This window comes from Tachyglossus aculeatus, chromosome 19, assembly GCF_015852505.1.
Source record: "Tachyglossus aculeatus isolate mTacAcu1 chromosome 19, mTacAcu1.pri, whole genome shotgun sequence".
NCBI classification, from domain to species: Eukaryota; Metazoa; Chordata; class Mammalia; order Monotremata; family Tachyglossidae; genus Tachyglossus; species Tachyglossus aculeatus.
The window spans coordinates 25,477,238-25,495,869 of record NC_052084.1 but is presented as its reverse complement, the minus strand read 5'-3'; the positions used below and the strand labels follow the sequence as shown (position 1 = coordinate 25,495,869).

Below are 18,632 nucleotides of genomic sequence, written 5' to 3'. Positions count from 1 at the left end.
CTCTCTCTTTCTTCCTTTTCTTTCTCTCTTTCTCTCTCTTCCTTTTCTTTCTCTCTCCTTTCTCTCTTTTTCTTTCTTTCTTTCTCTTTAGCTCTCTCTTTCTTCCTTTTCTTTCTTTCTTTTGTTTCTCTTTTTCTCTTTCTCTTTCTCTCTCTCTCTCTCTCCCTTTTCTTTCTCTCTCCTTTCTCTTTCTTTCTTTCTCTTTAGCTCTCTTTCTCTTTCTTCCTTTTCTTTCTTTCTTTTGTTTCTCTTTTTCTCTCTTTCTCTTTCTCTCTCTTTCTTCCTTTCCTTTCTCTCTTTCTCTTTCTTCCTTTTCTTTCTCTCTTTCTCTTTAGCTCTCTTTCTCTTTCTTCCTTTTCTTTCTTTCTTTTGTTTCTCTCTCTCCTTTCTCTCTTTTTCTTTCTTTCTTTCTCTTTAGCTCTCTTTCTTTCTTCCTTTTCTTTCTTTCTTTTGTTTCTCTTTTTCTCTTTCTCTTTCTCTCTCTTCTTTCCTTTTCTTTCTCTCTTTCTCTCTCTTCCTTTTCTTTCTCTCTCCTTTCTCTTTCTTTCTTTCTTTCTCTTTAGCTCTCTTTCTCTTTCTTCCTTTTCTTTCTTTCTTTTGTTTCTCTTTTTCTCTTTCTCTTTCTCTCTCTTCCTTTCCTTTCTCTCTTTCTCTTTCTTCCTTTTCTTTCTCTCTTTCTCTTTAGCTCTCTTTCTCTTTCTTCCTTTTCTTTCTTTCTTTTGTTTCTCTTTTTCTCTTTCTCTTTCTCTCTCTCTTTCTTCCTTTTCTTTCTCTCTTTCTCTCTCTTCCTTTTCTTTCTCTCTCCTTTCTCTCTTTTTCTTTCTTTCTTTCTCTTTAGCTCTCTCTTTCTTCCTTTTCTTTCTTTCTTTTGTTTCTCTTTTTCTCTTTCTCTTTCTCTCTCTTTCTTCCTTTTCTTTCTCTCTTTCTCTCTGTTCCTTTTCTTTCTCTCTCCTTTCTCTCTTTTTCTTTCTTTCTTTCTCTTAGCTCTCTTTCTCTTTCTTCCTTTTCTTTCTTTTGTTTCTCTTTTTCTCTCTTTCTCTTTCTCTCTTTCTCTTTCTTCCTTTTCTTTCTCTCTTTCTCTTTCTTCTTTTTCTTTCTCTCTTTCTCTAGCTCTCTTTCTCTTTCTTCCTTTTCTTTCTCTCTCCTTTCTCTCTTTTTCTTTCTTTCTCTTTAGCTCTCTTTCCCTTTCTTCCTTTTCTTTCTTTCTTTTGTTTCTCTTTTTCTCTCTTTCTCTTTCTTCCTTTTCTTTCTCTCTTTCTCTTTCATTCTCTCTTCCTTTTTCTTTCTTTTTTTCTCTTTCTTCCTTTTCTTTCTTTCTTTTCTTTCTCTCTCTCTCTTTTTCACACACACCCTCCTCCGACTGGGCCGGAGGCCCCTCGATAATTAATAATAATAATTCTAGCATTTGTTAGGCGCTTACTATGTGCCGGTCGCCGTACTGAGCGCTGGGGCGGATGCGAGCTAACCGGGTTGGAGACAGTCCCTGCCCGACGTGGGGCTCCCGGACGACATCCCGACTCGTCCTTCCCAAGCGCTTAGTCCAGTGCTCTGCACACAGTGAGCGCTCCATCAATACGAACGAATGAATGAATGAATGCCATCCCCATTTCACAGATGAGGGAACCGAGGCCCAGAGGCGTGAAGCGACTCGCCCGCGGTTCAGTCGGGGCCTAATTGGTTTCTCCCCCATTTTGGCACCCACAGGAACTGATGGCCGACCACAATTCTCAGTTTCTTATCGAACTGGATGGAAATAAGCCCGTAGAAGAACTCTTCACTGTAAGTCTGGCGTTCCTGGAGCGCTTTCTACTTGAAATCGAGCGCTCAGTACAGCGCTCTGCACACAGTGAGCGCTCAGTAAATATGACCGGATGAATGAATAGGTGCCCAGATGAACCTGAATCAGACGGGCAGTAGAAGAATGTTTGTATTTCTTATTTCTTACTTGTATTCCCTTCCCTCCTTCCTTCCTTCCTTCCTTCCTTCCTTCCTTCCCTCCTTCCCTCCTTCCTTCCTTCCTTCCTTCCTTCCTTCCTTCCCTCCATCCTTCCCTCCAACCCTCCTTCCTTCCTTCCCTCCTTCCTTCCTTCCCTCCTTCCCTCCTTCCTTCCTTCCTTCCTTCCTTCCTTCCTTCCTTCTCTCCCTCCTTCCTTCCTTCCTCCCTTCCTTCCTTTTCTTTCTTTCTCTCTCTCTTTTTCTCTCTCTGTTTCTTTTCTTTCTTTCTTTCTCTTTCTCTTTCCCTTTCTTCCTTTTCTTTCTCTCTTTCTCCTTTCTTTTCTTTCTTTTCTCTCTTTCTCTTTCTTCCTTTTCTTTCTCACTTTTTCTCTCTTTTTCTTTCTTTCTCTCTCTCTTTTCTTTCTCTCTTTCTTTCTCTTTTTCTTTCTTTCTCTTTCTCTTTCTGTTTCTTTTCTTTCTCTCTTCCTTTTCTTTCTCTCTTTCTCCTTCTTTCTCTCTTTTTCTTTCTTTCTTTCTCTTTAGCTCTTTCTTCCTTTTCTTTCTTTCTTTTGTTCTCTCTTTCTCTTTCTTTCTCTTTCTTCCTTTTCTTTCTTTCTCTTCCTTTCTCTCTTCCTTTTTCTTTCTTTTTTTCTCTTTCTTCCTTTTCTTTCTCTCTTTCTCCTTTCTTTTCTTTCTTTTCTCTCTCTTTCTTCCTTTTCTTTCTCACTTTTTCTCTCTTTTTCTTTCTTTCTCTCTCTCTTTTCTTTCTCTCTTTCTTTCTCTTTTTCTTTCTTTCTCTTTCTCTTTCTGTTTCTTTTCTTTCTCTCTTCCTTTTCTTTCTCTCTTTCTCCTTCTTTCTCTCTTTTTCTTTCTTTCTTTCTCTTTAGCTCTTTCTTCCTTTTCTTTCTTTCTTTTGTTCTCTCTTTCTCTTTCTTTCTCTTTCTTCCTTTTCTTTCTTTCTCTTCCTTTCTCTCTTCCTTTTTCTTTCTTTTTTTCTCTTTCTTCCTTTTCTTTCTCTCTCTCTTTTTCTTTCTTTCTCTTTCTGTTTCTTTTCTTTCTCTTTCGTTCTCTTTCTTCCTTTTCTTTCTCTCTTTCTTCTTTCTCTCTTTTTCTTTCTTTCTTTCTTTCTTTCTTTCTTTCTCTTTAGCTCTCTTTCTCTTTCTTCCTTTTCTTTATTTCTTTTGTTTCTCTCTTTCTCTCTTTCTCTTTCTTTCTCTCTTTCTTTCTCTTGCTCTCTTCCTTTTCTTTCTCTCTTTCTCTTTCTTTCTCTTTCTCTTTCCTTTTCTTTCTCTCTTTTTCTTTTTCTTTCTCTTTTCTTTCTCTCTTCCTTTTTCTTTCTTTCTTTCTCTTTCTTCATTTTCTTTCTTTTCTTTCTCTCTTTCTCTCTCTCTTTCTCTCTTTCCCTTTCTCTCTTTCTCTTTCTCTTTCCTTTTCTTTCTCGTATCCCAACGTCCGTTCTTTCCATTTAGGCGGTGATTTCCCAGCTGCGATCCCTGGGATTAAGAAACGGAGCCCTTATAACCAGACTTCAGAGTTCAACAGAGGAAGACCTGTCGGAGAGCTTGGAAAACGCAAGTTTTCTTTTTTTCGAATGTCTAGAACTGCCCGTTGAAAGGACTAGCCCGCGTCTAGCGAATTTCACTGAATCAATCAATCGATCAACCGTACTTATTGGGCGCTTACTGTGTGCAGCGCACTGTACTAAGCGCTTGGGAAGTCCAAGTTGGCAACATCTAGGGACGGTCCCTACCCGACAGCGGGCTCACGAGGCCTTGTGCTTTAGAGATCATTTTTGAAGAGGTGAGCTTATAAAGCGCTTTAATCAATCAATCAATCGTATTTATTGAGCGCTTACTGTGTGCAGCGCACTGTATTAAACGCTTGGGAAGTCCAAGTTGGCAACATCTAGAGACGGTCCCTACCCAACAATGGGCTCACGAGGCCTTGTGTTTTAGTGATCATTTTTGAAGAGGTGAGCTTATAAAGCGCTTAAATCAATCAATCGTATTTATTGAGCGCTTACTGTGTGCAGTGCACTGTACTAAGCGCTTGGGAAGTCCAAGTTGGCAACATATAAAGACGGTCCCTACCTGACAGTGGGCTCACGAGGCCTTGTGTTTTAGCAATCATTTTTGAAGAGGTGAACTTATAAAGCGCTTAAATCAATCAATCAATCAATCGTATTTATTGAGCGCTTACTGTGTGCAGCGCACTGTACTAAGTGCTTGGGAAGTCCAAGTTGGCAACATCTAGAGACGGTCCCTACCCGACAGTGGGCTCACGAGGCCTTGTGCTATAGAGATCATTTTTGAAGAGGTGAGCTTATAAAGCGCTTAAATCAATCAATCAATCAATCGTATTTATTGAGCGCTTACTGTGTGCAGAGCACTGTACTAAGCGCTTGGGAAGTCCAAGTTGGCAACATCTAGAGACAGTCCCTACCCAACAGCGGGCTCACGAGGCCTTGTGTTTTAGCGATCATTTTTGAAGAGGTGAGCTTATAAAGCTCTTAAATCAATCAATCAATCAATCAGTTGTATTTATTGAGCGCTTACTGTGTGCAGGGCACTGTACTAAGCGCTTGGGAAGTCCAAGCTGGCAACATCTAGAGACGGTCCCTACCCGACAGCGGGCTCACGGTCTAGAAGATGCGATAATCACGGCATTCGTTAAACGCTTCCGATAAGCCCGGTACGGTACTGAGCGCTTGGATAGAGACAAGTGAATCGGATCGGACGCGGTACCCGTTCTAATAATAATAATATTGGCATCTGTTAGGCGCTTACTATGTGCCGAGCACTGTTCTAAGCGCCGGGGGGGAACGGGTCGTCCCACGGGGGGCTCGCGGTCTCCATGGGACTCCCTCTCGATGAGGTGAGCCCGCTGTCGGGCAGGGACCGTCTCCATATGTTGCCGACTTGGACTTCCCAAGCGCTTAGTACAGTGCTCGGCACCCAGTAAGCGCTCGATAAAGACGACTGAATGAACGAATGGGGAAACTGAGGCGCCGAAAAGATTAGTGCTCAAGGTCGCAGCTTATTGGCCCGTATCACCTCCTATCCTATGTAGTTTTCCTTGAATTGATCCGTTAAAGAAGCGGGAAAAAGTTCCCCAGCGCTTAGGACGGTGCTTTGCACGTAGTAAGCGCTTAACGAATGCCATCATCATCATCATTATCATTATTGAAAATTACAATCTTTTAAGCACAGCATTCATTCATTCATTCAATCCTATCTATTGAGCGCTTACTGTGTGCAGAGCACTGTACTAAGCGCTTGGGAAGGACAAGTCGGCAACATCGAGAGACGGGCCCTACCCAACGGCGGGCTCCCGGACGACAAAACAAGACATATTCACAAAATAAAATAAATAGAATAAATATGTACAAGTAAAATAAGTAAATAAAAAGCGGACTGCTCAGCAAAGGAAGACCCCAATTGTTAGCCACTAGATTATCTAGGAAGATTGAAGAAATAAGAGACGCAGCGGAAAGAGCCCGGGCTTCGGAGTCCGAGGTCACGGGTTCAAATCCCGGCTCCGCCGACCGTCAGCCGGGCGACTTTGGGCGGGTCGCTGGACTTCTCCGGGCCTCAGTGACCTCATCTGGAAAATGGGGATGAAGACGGGGAGCCCCCCGGGGGATGACTGGATCACCTTGGGACCTCCCCAGCGCTTAAAACGGCGCTCTGCACATAGTCGGCGCCATTATTGTTATTAATTAAAGATTACAGGAAGCAAATCAGCCTTCACTTTGCCAACTTGTCCTTCCCAAGCGCTTAGTACAGTGCTCCGCACAGAGTAAGCGCTCAATAAATATGATTGAATGAATGAATTCAGGGATAACGTGATGACCTTGTATCCTCCCCAGTGCTTAGAACGGCGCTCTGCACATAGCCGGCGCCATTATTATTATTAATTACAGATTACAGGAAACAAATTAGCCTTCACTTTGCCAACTTGTCCTTCCCAAGCGCTTAGTACAGTGCTCTGCACACAGTAAGCGCTCAATAAATATGATTGAATGAATGAATTTAGGGACTACGTGATGACCTCGTATCCTCCCCAGCGCTTAGAACGGCGGTCTGCACATAGCCAGTGCCATTATTATTATTAATTAAAGATTACAGGAAACAAATTAGCCTTCACTTTGCCAACTTGTCCTTCCCAAGCGCTTAGTACAGTGCTCTGCACACAGTAAGCGCTCAATAAATACGATTGAATGAATGAATTCAGGGACAACGTGATGACCTTGTATCCTCCCCAGCGCTTAGAATGGCGCTCTGCACGTAGCCAGTGCCATTATTATCATTAATTAAAGATTACAGGAAACCAATTAGCCTTCACTTTACCAACTTGTCCTTCCCAAGCGCTTAGTACAGTGCTCTGCACACAGTAAGCGCTCAATAAATACGATTGAACGAATGAATTCAGGGATAACGTGATGACCTCGTATCTTCCCCAGCGCTTAGAACGGCGCTCTGCACGTAGCTGGCGCCATTATTATTATTAATTAAAGATTACAGGAAACAAATTAGCCTTCACTTTTCATTCAGGGACAACGTGATGACCTTGTAATAATAATAATAATGATAATAATAGCATTTATTAAGCACTTACTATGTGCAAAGCACTGTTCTAAGCGCTGGGGAGGTTACAAGGTGATGAGGTTGTCCCACGGGGGGCTCACAGTCTTAATCCCCATTTTACAGATGAGGGAACTGAGGCACAGAGAAGTTAAGTGACTTGCCCAAAGTCACACAGCTGACAAGTGGCGGAGCTGGGATTTGAACCCATGACCTCTGACTCCAAAGCCCGTGTTCATCCTCCCCAGCGCTTAGAACGGCGCTCTGCACGTAGCCGGCGCCATTATTATTATTAATTAAAGATTAGAGGAAGCAAATTAGCCTTCATTTTTCACTCAGGGACAACGTGATGACCTCGTATCCTCCCCAGCGCTTAGAACAGTGCTTTGCGCGGCTCAGGGGAAAGAGCCCGGGTTTTGGAGTCCGAGGTCATGGGTTCAAATCCCGGCTCTGCCCATTTTCAGCTGTGTGACTTTGGGCGAGTCACTTCACGTCTCTGGGCCTCAGTGACCTCATCTGTAAAATGGGGATTAAGACTGTGAGCCCCCCGTGGGACAACCTGATCACTTTGGAACTTCCCCGGCGCTTAGAACAGTGCTTGGCACATAGTAAGTGCTTAATAAATGCCATTATTATTATTATTGTACGTAGTAAGCGCCATTATTATTATTATTAATTAAAGATTACAGGAAGCAAATTAGCCTTCATTTTTCACTCAGGGACAACGTGATGACCTCGTCTCCTCCCCAGCGCTTAGAACGGTGCTTTGCGCGGCTCAGGGGAAAGAGCCCGGGCTTTGGAGTCCGAGGTCATGGGTTCAAATCCCGGCTCTGCCCATTTTCAGCTGTGTGACTTTGGGCGAGTCACTTCACGTCTCTGGGCCTCAGTGACCTCATCTGGAAAATGGGGATTAAGACTGTGAGCCCCCCGTGGGACAACCTGATCACTTTGGAACTTCCCCGAACAGTGCTTGGCACATAGTAAGTGCTTAATAAATGCCATTATTATTATTATTATTATTATTATTATTATTATCATTATTACACATAGCCGGCGCCATTATTATTATGAATTAAAGATTACAGGAAGCAAATTAGCCTTCACTTTTCATTCAGGGACAACGTGATGACCTTGTATCCTCCCCAGCGCTTAGAACGGGGCTTTGCACGGCTCAGGGGAAAGAGCCCGGGCTTTGGAGTCCGAGGTCATGGGTTCAAATCCCGGCTCTGCCCATTTTCAGCTGTGTGACTTTGGGCGAGTCACTTCACTTCTCTGGGCCTCAGTGACCTCATCTGGAAAATGGGGATTAAGACTGCGAGCCCCCTGTGGGACAACCTGATCACTTTGGAACCTCCCCGGCGCTTAGAACAGTGCTTGGCACGTAGTAAGTGCTTAATAAATGCCATTATTATTATTATTATTATTATTGCACGTAGTAAGAGCCATTATTATTATTAATTAAAGATTACAGGAAGCAAATTAGCCTTCATTTTTCACTCAGGGACAACGTGATGACCTCGTATCCTCCCCAGCGCTTAGAACGGGGCTTTGCGCGGCTCAGGGGAAAGAGCCCGGGTTTTGGAGTCCGAGGTCATGGGTTCAAATCCCGGCTCTGCCCATTTTCAGCTGTGTGACTTTGGGCGAGTCACTTCACGTCTCTGGGCCTCAGTGACCTCATCTGGAAAATGGGGATTAAGACTGTGAGCCCCCTGTGGGACAACCTGATCACTTTGGAACTTCCCTGGCGCTTAGAACAGTGCTTGGCACATAGTAAGTGCTTAATAAATGCCATTATTATTATTATTGCACGTAGTAAGCGCCATTATCATTATTAATTAAAGATTACAGGAAGCAAATTAGCCTTCACTTTTCACTCAGGGACAACGTGATGACCTTGTCTCCTCCCCAGCGCTTAGAACGGGGCTTTGCGCGGCTCAGGGGAAAGAGCCCGGGTTTTGGAGTCCGAGGTCATGGGTTCAAATCCCGGCTCTGCCCATTTTCAGCTGTGTGACTTTGGGCGAGTCACTTCACGTCTCTGGGCCTCAGTGACCTCATCTGTAAAATGGGGATTAAGACTGTGAGCCCCCTGTGGGACAACCTGATCACTTTGGAACTTCCCCGAACAGTGCTTGGCACATAGTAAGTGCTTAATAAATGCCATTATTATTATTATTATTATTATTATTATTATTATTATTACACATAGCCGGCGCCATTATTATTATGAATTAAAGATTACAGGAAGCAAATTAGCCTTCACTTTTCATTCAGGGACAACGTGATGACCTTGTCTCCTCCCCAGCGCTTAGAACGGTGCTTTGCGCGGCTCAGGGGAAAGAGCCCGGGTTTTGGAGTCCGAGGTCATGGGTTCAAATCCCGGCTCTGCCCATTTTCAGCTGTGTGACTTTGGGCGAGTCACTTCACGTCTCTGGGCCTCAGTGACCTCATCTGTAAAATGGGGATTAAGACTGTGAGCCCCCTGTGGGACAACCTGATCACTTTGGAACTTCCCCAACAGTGCTTGGCACATAGTAAGTGCTTAATAAATGCCATTATTATTATTATTATTATTATTATTATTATTATTATTATTACACATAGCCGGCGCCATTATTATTATGAATTAAAGATTACAGGAAGCAAATTAGCCTTCACTTTTCACTCAGGGACAACGTGATGACCTTGTCTCCTCCCCAGCGCTTAGAACGGTGCTTTGCGCGGCTCAGGGGAAAGAGCCCGGGCTTTGGAGTCCGAGGTCATGGGTTCAAATCCCGGCTCTGCCCATTTTCAGCTGTGTGACTTTGGGCGAGTCACTTCACGTCTCTGGGCCTCAGTGACCTCATCTGGAAAATGGGGATTAAGACTGTGAGCCCCCCGTGGGACCACCTGATCACTTTGGAACCTCCCCGGCGCTTAGAACAGTGCTTGGCACATAGTAAGTGCTTAATAAATGCCATTATTATTATTATTGCACGTAGTAAGCGCCATTATTATTATTATTAATTAAAGATTACAGGAAGCAAATTAGCCTTCATTTTTCACTCAGGGACAACGTGATGACCTTGTATCCTCCCCAGCGCGGGTTCAAATCCCGGCTTTGCCCATTTTCAGCTGTGTGACTTTGGGCGAGTCACTTCACCTCTCTGGGCCTCAGTTCCCTCATCTGGAAAATGGGGATGAAGACTGTGAACCCCCCGTGGGACAGCCTTGTAACTCCCCCGGCACATAGAACAGTGCTTGGCACGTAGTAAGTGCTTAATAGATGCCCTTATTATTATTAATAATAACTTTGTAACCTCCCCAGCGCTTAGAACAGTGCTCTGCACATAGTAAGCGCTTAAGCGCCATCATCATTATTATTATTATATGTATCAATATGTTATTAATGTAATCATTATTACATTATTATTATTATTGTACCCTTTAAACACTTGAGAGTCCCCCCTACTCTCCCCCCTAGAGTGATTATGTACATATCTGCGATTTATTTTCATATCTGTCTCACCCCCTGGACCGTCAGCTCATTAACAAAATTAATAGAACAGTAAATATGTACAAGTAAAATAGAGTAATAAATCTGTACAACTACATATAAGCTATATATAAGCTGCCTTCCCTACAGAAAAAAAAACTTTGTAACCTCCCCAGCGCTTAGAACAGTGCTCTGCACATAGTAAGCGCTTAATAAATGCCATCATCATCATCATAATAATAATAATGGTACTTATTAAGCGCTTACTATGTGCAGAGCACTGTTCTAAGCGCTGGGGAATTTACAAGGTGATTATTATTGCACGCAGTGAGCGCCATTCTTCTTATTAATTAAAGATCACAGGGAGCAAATTAGCCTCCACTTTTCATTCATTCATTCATTCATTCATTCATTCATTCGATCGGATTTATTGAGCGCTCAATGATGATAATAATGGCATTTATTAAGCGCGTGTGCAGATAATAATGATGATGATGATAATAATGACGACATTTATTAAGCACGTGTGCAGATAATAATAATAATAATAATGATGATGATAATGACGGCATTTATTAAGCGTGTATGCAGATAATAATAATAATGATGATAATAATGACGACATTTATTAAGCGCGTGTGCAGATAATAATAATAATGATAATAATGGCATTTATTAAGCGCGTGTGCAGATAATAATAATGATGATGATAATAATGACGACATTTATTGAGCGCGTGTGCAGATAATAATAATAATAATAATGATAATAATGACGGCATTTATTAAGTGCGTGTGCAGATAATAATAATAACGATAATAATGGCATTTATTAAGCGCGCATGCAGATAATAATAATAATGATGATGGTAATAATGACGGCATTTATTAAGCGCGTGTGCAGATAATAATAATAATGATGATAATAATGACGGCATTTATTAAGCGCGTGTGCAGATAATAATAATAATGATAATAATAATAATGATAATAATAATAATGATAATAATGACGGCATTTCTTAAGCGCGTGTGCAGATCATAATAATAATAATGATGATAATAATGACGACATTTATTAAGCGCGTGTGCAGATAATAATAATAATGATAATAATGGCATTTATTAAGCACGTGTGCAGATAATAATAATGATGATGATAATAATGACGACATTTATTAAGCGCGTGTGCAGATAATAATAATAATAATGATAATGATAACAATGACGGCATTTATTAAGCGCGTGTGCAGATAATAATAATAGTGATGATAATAATGATGACATTTATTAAGCGCGTGTGCAGATAATAATAATAATGATAATAATGGCATTTATTAAGCACGTGTGCAGATAATAATAATAATGATGATAATAATGACGGCATTTATTAAGCGCGTGTGCAGATAATAATAATGATGATGATAATAATGACGACATTTATTAAGCGCATGTGCAGATAATAATAATGATGATAATAATGGCATTCATTAAGCGCGTGTGCAGATAATAATAATAATGATGATAATAATGACGATATTTATTAAGCGCGTATGCAGATAATAATAATACTGATAATAATGGCATTTATTAAGCGCGTGTGCAGATAATAATAATAATGATGATAATAATGACGGCATTTATTAAGCGCGTGTGCAGATAATAATAATAATAATGATGATAATGACGGCACTTATTGAGCGCTCACACACCTTTCCAACAGGACGAACTGTTCCGGGCCCTCTCGGCCTACAAGTTGGTCGCCCCCCGATACCGATGGCGTCGAAGCCGATGGGGCCGAGCGTGTCCCGTGGCCTTAAAGGCGGGAAACATTCGGCTGGGCCTGCCGGAGCTGGCCGTGAGGTAAACATATTAACAAAAGAAAATCAATAGAATAGATATGTACAAATAAAATAAATGAATAAATAGAGTAATATAAATACATAGAGTAATAATAAATAGAGTAATATAAATAGAGTAATATAAAGTATATCCCCTCCTTCCTCTCCCCTTCCTCCCCCTCTCCGTCCCCCCCCCCACCTTACCTCCTTCCCTTCCCCACAGCACCTGTATATATGTAGATATGTTTGGACGGATTTATTACTCTATTTATTCATTTTACTTATACATATCTATTCTATTGGTTTTATTTTGCTTGTTTATTTTCTATCCGATTCCCGGGCCGTGGCTACGCCGCCGTCGGGCCCGGGAAGGGCCTCATCCCGTTCTTCCTCGCCGCTTCCCCTCAGTTTCCTCGGGAAAATGTACCTGCTGTCCTCCGAAGACGCCCTCGAAGCGTTCTCGCGGAACCCGCGCCCGTACCTCCTCCCGCCCATGCCCCTGCCGCCATGTAAAGTTTTGGTGTGCGGCCCTCCGTCCTCGGGGAAGACGAGCCTCTGCGACTTGATCGCCAGCAGGTATAAAGGAAAGGTGAGTACGCCTAATAAATCATCCATCTCGACTGCTGATTCTGCCGTAGCGTCCCCTCTCCCGAGCGCTTGGTACGGTGCTCGGCACGTAATGAGCGCTCAATAAATACCCTCGATGGAGGTTTAAGGCGTTAAGAGGGGGTCTTCTCTTCCACCGCCAACCCCGTCGTAGCCGACCGACGGCCCACTCCTCTCCCTGTCTTCAAATCCTGGCTAAAAATCCCGGATCTTTCTTGACAAAACTTGCTTCGCCCCGTCTCCTCCGGCGTCATCCGTGGATTTGGTCTGCTCCCCGAAGCGCTCCGGTATTCCTCCCCTAGCCCCGCGGCATTTCCGTACGTCAAATTCATTTTTATATCCATCTCCCCCTTTGTCCTTGAGGGGAAGGGTCGTCTCTTTCTCCCCCGTGGTATCGTACTCTCCGAATCGATCGGTTGTATTTATTGAGCGCTTTCTGTCTAGGCCTGGGAGACTCCAAAATAACAAGCCCGGAGTGAGTGCTCAGTAAATACCATTGAGAAGCAGCGTGGCTCGATGGCAAGAGCACGGGCTTTGGAGTCAGAGGTCATGGGTTCGAATCCCGACTCCGCCACGTGTCTGCTGTGTGACCTTGGGCAAGTCACTGAAATTCTCAGAGCCTCAGTTCCCCTACCTGTAAAATGGGGATGAAGACTGTGAGCCCCATGTGGGACACCTTGATCACCTTGTATCCCCCCAGCGCTTAGAACAGTGCTTTGCACATAGTAAGCGCTTAACAAATACCATCATCATCATCCACCGGTCGATCGATCGTCTTGATCGAGCGCTTCCCGTGGGCAGAGCGCTGGGCGAAGCGCCTCGGGAAGGCCAAGTCGGCAACGTCGAGAGACCGGCCCGACGGCGGGCTCGCGGCCTAGAAGGTGAGGGATGGAGACACGGGGACGGTGAGTGACTTGCCCAAGGTCACACAGCAAGGAAGTGGCGGAATAGGGATTAGGACCCGGGACTAATATTAATCAATCAATCAATCAATCAGTCAATCGTATTTATTGAGCTCACTGTTGGGTAGGGACTGTCTCTATGTGTTGCCAATTTGTACTTCCCAAGCGCTTAGTACAGTGCTCTGCACATAGTAAGCGCTCAATAAATACGATTGATTGATTGATTGATTGATTGAGCGCTTCCCGTGTGCAGAGCACTGGACTAAGCGCCTGGGAAGGACAAGTCGGCCACATCTAGAGACGGGCCCTACCCGACAGCGGGCTCACGGTCTAGAAGGGGAAGACGATCGATCAATCAATCGTATTTATTGAGCGCTTCCCGTGTGCAGGGCACTGGACTAAGCGCTCGGGAAGGACAAGTCGGCCACATCTAGAGACGGGCCCTACCCGACAGTGGGCTCACGGTCTAGAAGGGGGGGACAGAGAACGAAACAAAACATATTAACAAAATAAAATCAATAGAATAGATATGTACAAGTCAAATAAATAAATAGAGTAATAAATACGTCCAAACATATCTACATATATACAGGTGCTGTGGGGAAGGGAAGGAGGTAAGGTGGGGGGGATGGAGAGGGAGAGGAAGGAGGGGATATACTCTACTTATATTACTCTATTTATATTACTCTATTTATTATTACTCTATATTACTCTATTTATGCATTTATTTTATTTGTACATATCTATTCTATTGATTTTCTTTTGTTCATATGTTTTGTCTCGTTGTCACACAGCAAGTAAGTGGCGGAATAGGGATTAGGACCCAGGACTAATAGTACTCAATCAATCAGTCAATCGATCAATCAATCAGTCGTATTTATTGAGCGCTTCCTGTGTGCAGAGCACTGGACTAAGCGCTCGGGAAGGACAAGTCGGCCACATCTAGAGACGGGCCCTACCCGACAGCGGGCTCACGGTCTAGAAGGGGGGGACAGAGAACGAAACAGAACATATTAACAAAATAAAATCAATAGAATAGATATGTACAAGTCAAATAAATAAATAGAGTAATAAATACGTCCAAACATATCTACATATATACAGGTACTGTGGGGAAGGGAAGGAGGTAAGGTGGGGGGGATGGAGAGGGAGAGGAAGGAGGGGATATACTCTATTTATATTACTCTATATTACTCTATTATTACTCTATTCATATTACTCTATTATTACTCTATTTATAGTACTCTATTTATTTATGCATTTATTTTATTTGTACATATCTATTCTATTGATTTTCTTTTGTTCATATGTTTTGTCTCGTTGTCACACAGCAAGTAAGTGGCGGAATAGGGATTAGGACCCAGGACTAATAGTACTCAATCAATCAGTCAATCGATCAATCAATGTCGTATTTATTGAGCGCTTCCTGTGTGCAGAGCACTGGACTAAGCGCTCGGGAAGGACAAGTCGGCCACATCTAGAGACGGGCCCTACCCGACAGTGGGCTCATGGTCTAGAAGGGGGGGACAGAGAATGAAACAAAACATATTAACAAAATAAAATCAATAGAATAGATATGTACAAGTCAAATAAATAAATAGAGTAATAAATACGTCCAAACATATCTACATATATACAGGTACTGTGGGGAAGGGAAGGAGGTAAGGCGGGGGGGATGGAGAGGGAGAGGAAGGAGGGGATATACTCTATTTATACTACTCTATTTATATTACTCTATTATTACTCTATTTATATTACTCTATTATTACTCTATTTATAGTACTCTATTTATTTATGCATTTATTTTATTTGTACATATCTATTCTATTGATTTTCTTTTGTTCATATGTTTTGTCTCGTTGTCACACAGCAAGTAAGTGGCGGAATAGGGATTAGGACCCAGGACTAATAGTACTCAATCAATCAGTCAATCGATCAATCAATCAGTCGTATTTATTGAGCGCTTCCTGTGTGCAGAGCACTGGACTAAGCGCTCGGGAAGTCCAAGTCGGCAACATCTAGAGACGGGCCCTACCCGACAGTGGGCTCCCGGTCTAGAAGGGGGAGACAGACAACAAAACGAAACATATTAACAAAATAAAATCAATAGAATAGATATGTATAAGTAAAATGAATAAATAGAGTAATAAATCCGTCCAAACATATCTACATATATACAGGTAATGTGGGGAAGGGAAGGAGGTAAGGTGGGGGGGGGGATGGAGAGGGGGAGGAAGGGGAGAGGAAGGAGGGGATATACTCTATTTATATTACTCTATTTATATTACTCTATTTATATTACTCTATATTACTCTATTTATATTACTCTATTCATTTATTTTATTTGTACATATCTATTCTATTGATTTTATTTTGTTAATATGTTTTGTCTCGTTGTCACACAGCAAGTAAGTGGCGGAATAGGGATTAGGACCCGGGACTAATATTAATCAATCAATCAATCAATCGTATTTATTGAGCACTTCCCGTGTGCAGAGCACTGGACTAAGCGCTCGGGAAGGACAAGTCGGCCACATCTAGAGACGGGCCCTACCCGACAGCGGGCTCACGGTCTAGAAGGGGGGGACAGAGAACAAAACAAAACATATTAACAAAATAAAATCAATAGAATAGATATGTACAAGTCAAATAAATAAATAGAGTAATAAATACGTCCAAACATATCTACATATATACAGGTGCTGTGAGGAAGGGAAGGAGGTAAGGTGGGGGGGATGGAGAGGGAGAGGAAGGAGGGGATATACTCTATTTATACTACTCTATTTATATTACTCTATTATTACTCTATTTATATTACTCTATTATTACTCTATTTATAGTACTCTATTTATTTATGCATTTATTTTATTTGTACGTATCTATTCTATTGATTTTCTTTTGTTCATATGTTTTGTCTCGTTGTCACACAGCAAGTAAGTGGCGGAATAGGGATTAGGACCCAGGACTAATAGTACTCAATCAATCAGTCAATCGATCAATCAATCAGTCGTATTTATTGAGCGCTTCCTGTGTGCAGAGCACTGGACTAAGCGCTCGGGAAGGACAAGTCGGCCACATCTAGAGACGGGCCCTACCCGACAGTGGGCTCCCGGTCTAGAAGGGGGAGATGGACAACAAAACCAAACATATTAACAAAATGAAATCAATAGAATAGATATGTACAAGTCAAATAAATAAATAAATAGAGTAATAAATCTGTCCAAACATCTATCCATATATCCAGGTGCTGTGGGGAAGGGAAGGAGGTAAGGCGGGGGGGATGCAGAGGGGGAGGAGGGGGAGAGGAAGGAGGGGGATATACTCTATTTATATTACCCTATTTATTATTACTCTATGTATTTGTATTACTCTATTTATATTACTCTATTTATTCATTCATTTATTTTATTTGTACATATCTATTCTATTGATTTTCTTTTGTTAATATGTTTTGTCTCGTTGTCACACAGCAAGTAAGCAGCGGAATAGGGATTAGGACCCAGGACTAATAGTACTCAATCAATCAGTCAATCGATCAATCAACCAATCATATTTATTGAGCGCTTCCTGTGTGCAGAGCACTGGACTAAGCGCTTGGGAAGTATAAGTTGGCAACATCTAGAGACAGTCCCTACCCGACAGTGGGCTCACGGTCTAGAAGGGGGAGACAGAGAACAAAACCAAACATACTAACAAAATAAAATAAATAGAATAGAGATGCACAAGTAAAATAAATAAATAAATAGAGTAATAAATCCGTCCAAACATCTATCCATATATCCAGGTGCTGTGGGGAAGGGAAGGAGGTAAGGCGGGGGGGATGGAGAGGGGGAGGAGGGGGAGAGGAAGGAAGGGGATATAGTGTATTTATATTACTCTATTTATTTATATTACTTTATTTATTTATTTATTTTATTTGTACATATTTATTCTATTTATTTTATTTTGTTAATACGTTTTGTTTTGTCGTCTGTCTCCCCCTTCTAGACTGTGAGCCCGCTGTCGGGTAGGGGCCATCTCTAGATGTTGCCAGCTTGGACTTCCCAAGCGCTTAGCCCAGTGCTCTGCACACAGGAAGCGCTCAATCAATACGATTGAATGAATGAATGAAGGAATGAATGAATGAGCCCGTTGTTGGGTAGGGACCGTCTCTATATGTTGCCAACTTGGACTTCCCAAGCGCTCAGTACAGTGCTCTGCACACAGTAAGCGCTCAATAAATACAATTGATTGATTGATTGATTGTTGGGAAGGGCCCGTCTCTAGATGTTGCCGGATTGTCCTTCCCAAGCGCTTAGTCCAGTGCTCTGCACACAGTAGGCACTCAATAAATACAATTGATTGATTGATTGATTGATTGTTGGGAAGGGCCCGTCTCTAGATGTTGCCGGATTGTCCTTCCGGAGCGCTTAGTACAGTGCTCTGCACACAGTAAGCGCTCAATAAATACAATTGATTGATTGATTGATTGATTGTTGGGAAGGGCCCGTCTCTAGATGTTGCCGGATTGTCCTTCCCGAGCGCTTGGTCCAGTGCTGTGCGCACAGTAAGCGCTCAATAAATACGATTGATTGATCGATTGATTGATTGTCGGGAAGGGCCCGTCTCTAGATGTTGCCGGATTGTCCTTCCCGAGCGCTTAGTCCAGTGCTCTGCACACAGTAAGTGCTCAATAAATACGATTGATTGATTGATTGATTGTTGGGAAGGGCCCGTCTCTAGATGTTGCCGGATTGTCCTTCCCAAGTGCTTAGTCCAGTGCTCTGCACACAGTAAGCGCTCAATAAATGCGATTGATTGATTGATTGTTGGGAAGGGACTGTCTCTAGATGTTGCCGGATTGTCCTTCCCAAGTGCTTAGTCCAGTGCTCTGCACACAGTAAGCGCTCAATAAATACGATTGATTGATTGATTGATTGATTGTCGGGAAGGGCCCGTCTCTAGATGTTGCCGGATTGTCCTTCCCAAGTGCTTAGTCCAGTGCTCTGTACACAGTAAGCGCTCAATAAATACGATTGATTGATTGATTGTTGGGAAGGGCCCGTCTCTAGATGTTGCTGGATTGTCCTTCCGGAGCGCTTAGTCCAGTGCTGTGCACACAGTAAGCGCTCAATAAATACGATTGATTGATTGATTGATTGTCGGGAAGGGCCCGTCTCTAGATGTTGCCGGATTGTCCTTCCCAAGCGCTTAGTCCAGTGCTCTGCACACAGTAAGCGCTCAATAAATACGATTGATCGATTGATTGATTGATTGATTGTTGGGAAGGGCCCATCTCTAGATGTTGCCAGATTG

At 42.6% G+C, this 18,632-nt stretch overlaps 1 protein-coding gene across 1 annotated transcript in view; it reads left to right on the top strand.

Annotated features, from left to right (window-relative positions):
• AK9 (adenylate kinase 9) overlaps nt 1–18,632 on the top strand; it is a 194,364-nt gene that overhangs the window by 33,988 nt on the left and 141,744 nt on the right. Inside the window, exons 9-12 of the mRNA XM_038761300.1 lie at nt 1,705–1,779; nt 3,405–3,506; nt 11,712–11,851; nt 12,238–12,418. Of these exons, the coding sequence (XP_038617228.1) occupies nt 1,705–1,779; nt 3,405–3,506; nt 11,712–11,851; nt 12,238–12,418 (498 nt within the window). The remainder of the gene's footprint in view (nt 1–1,704; nt 1,780–3,404; nt 3,507–11,711; nt 11,852–12,237; nt 12,419–18,632) is intronic.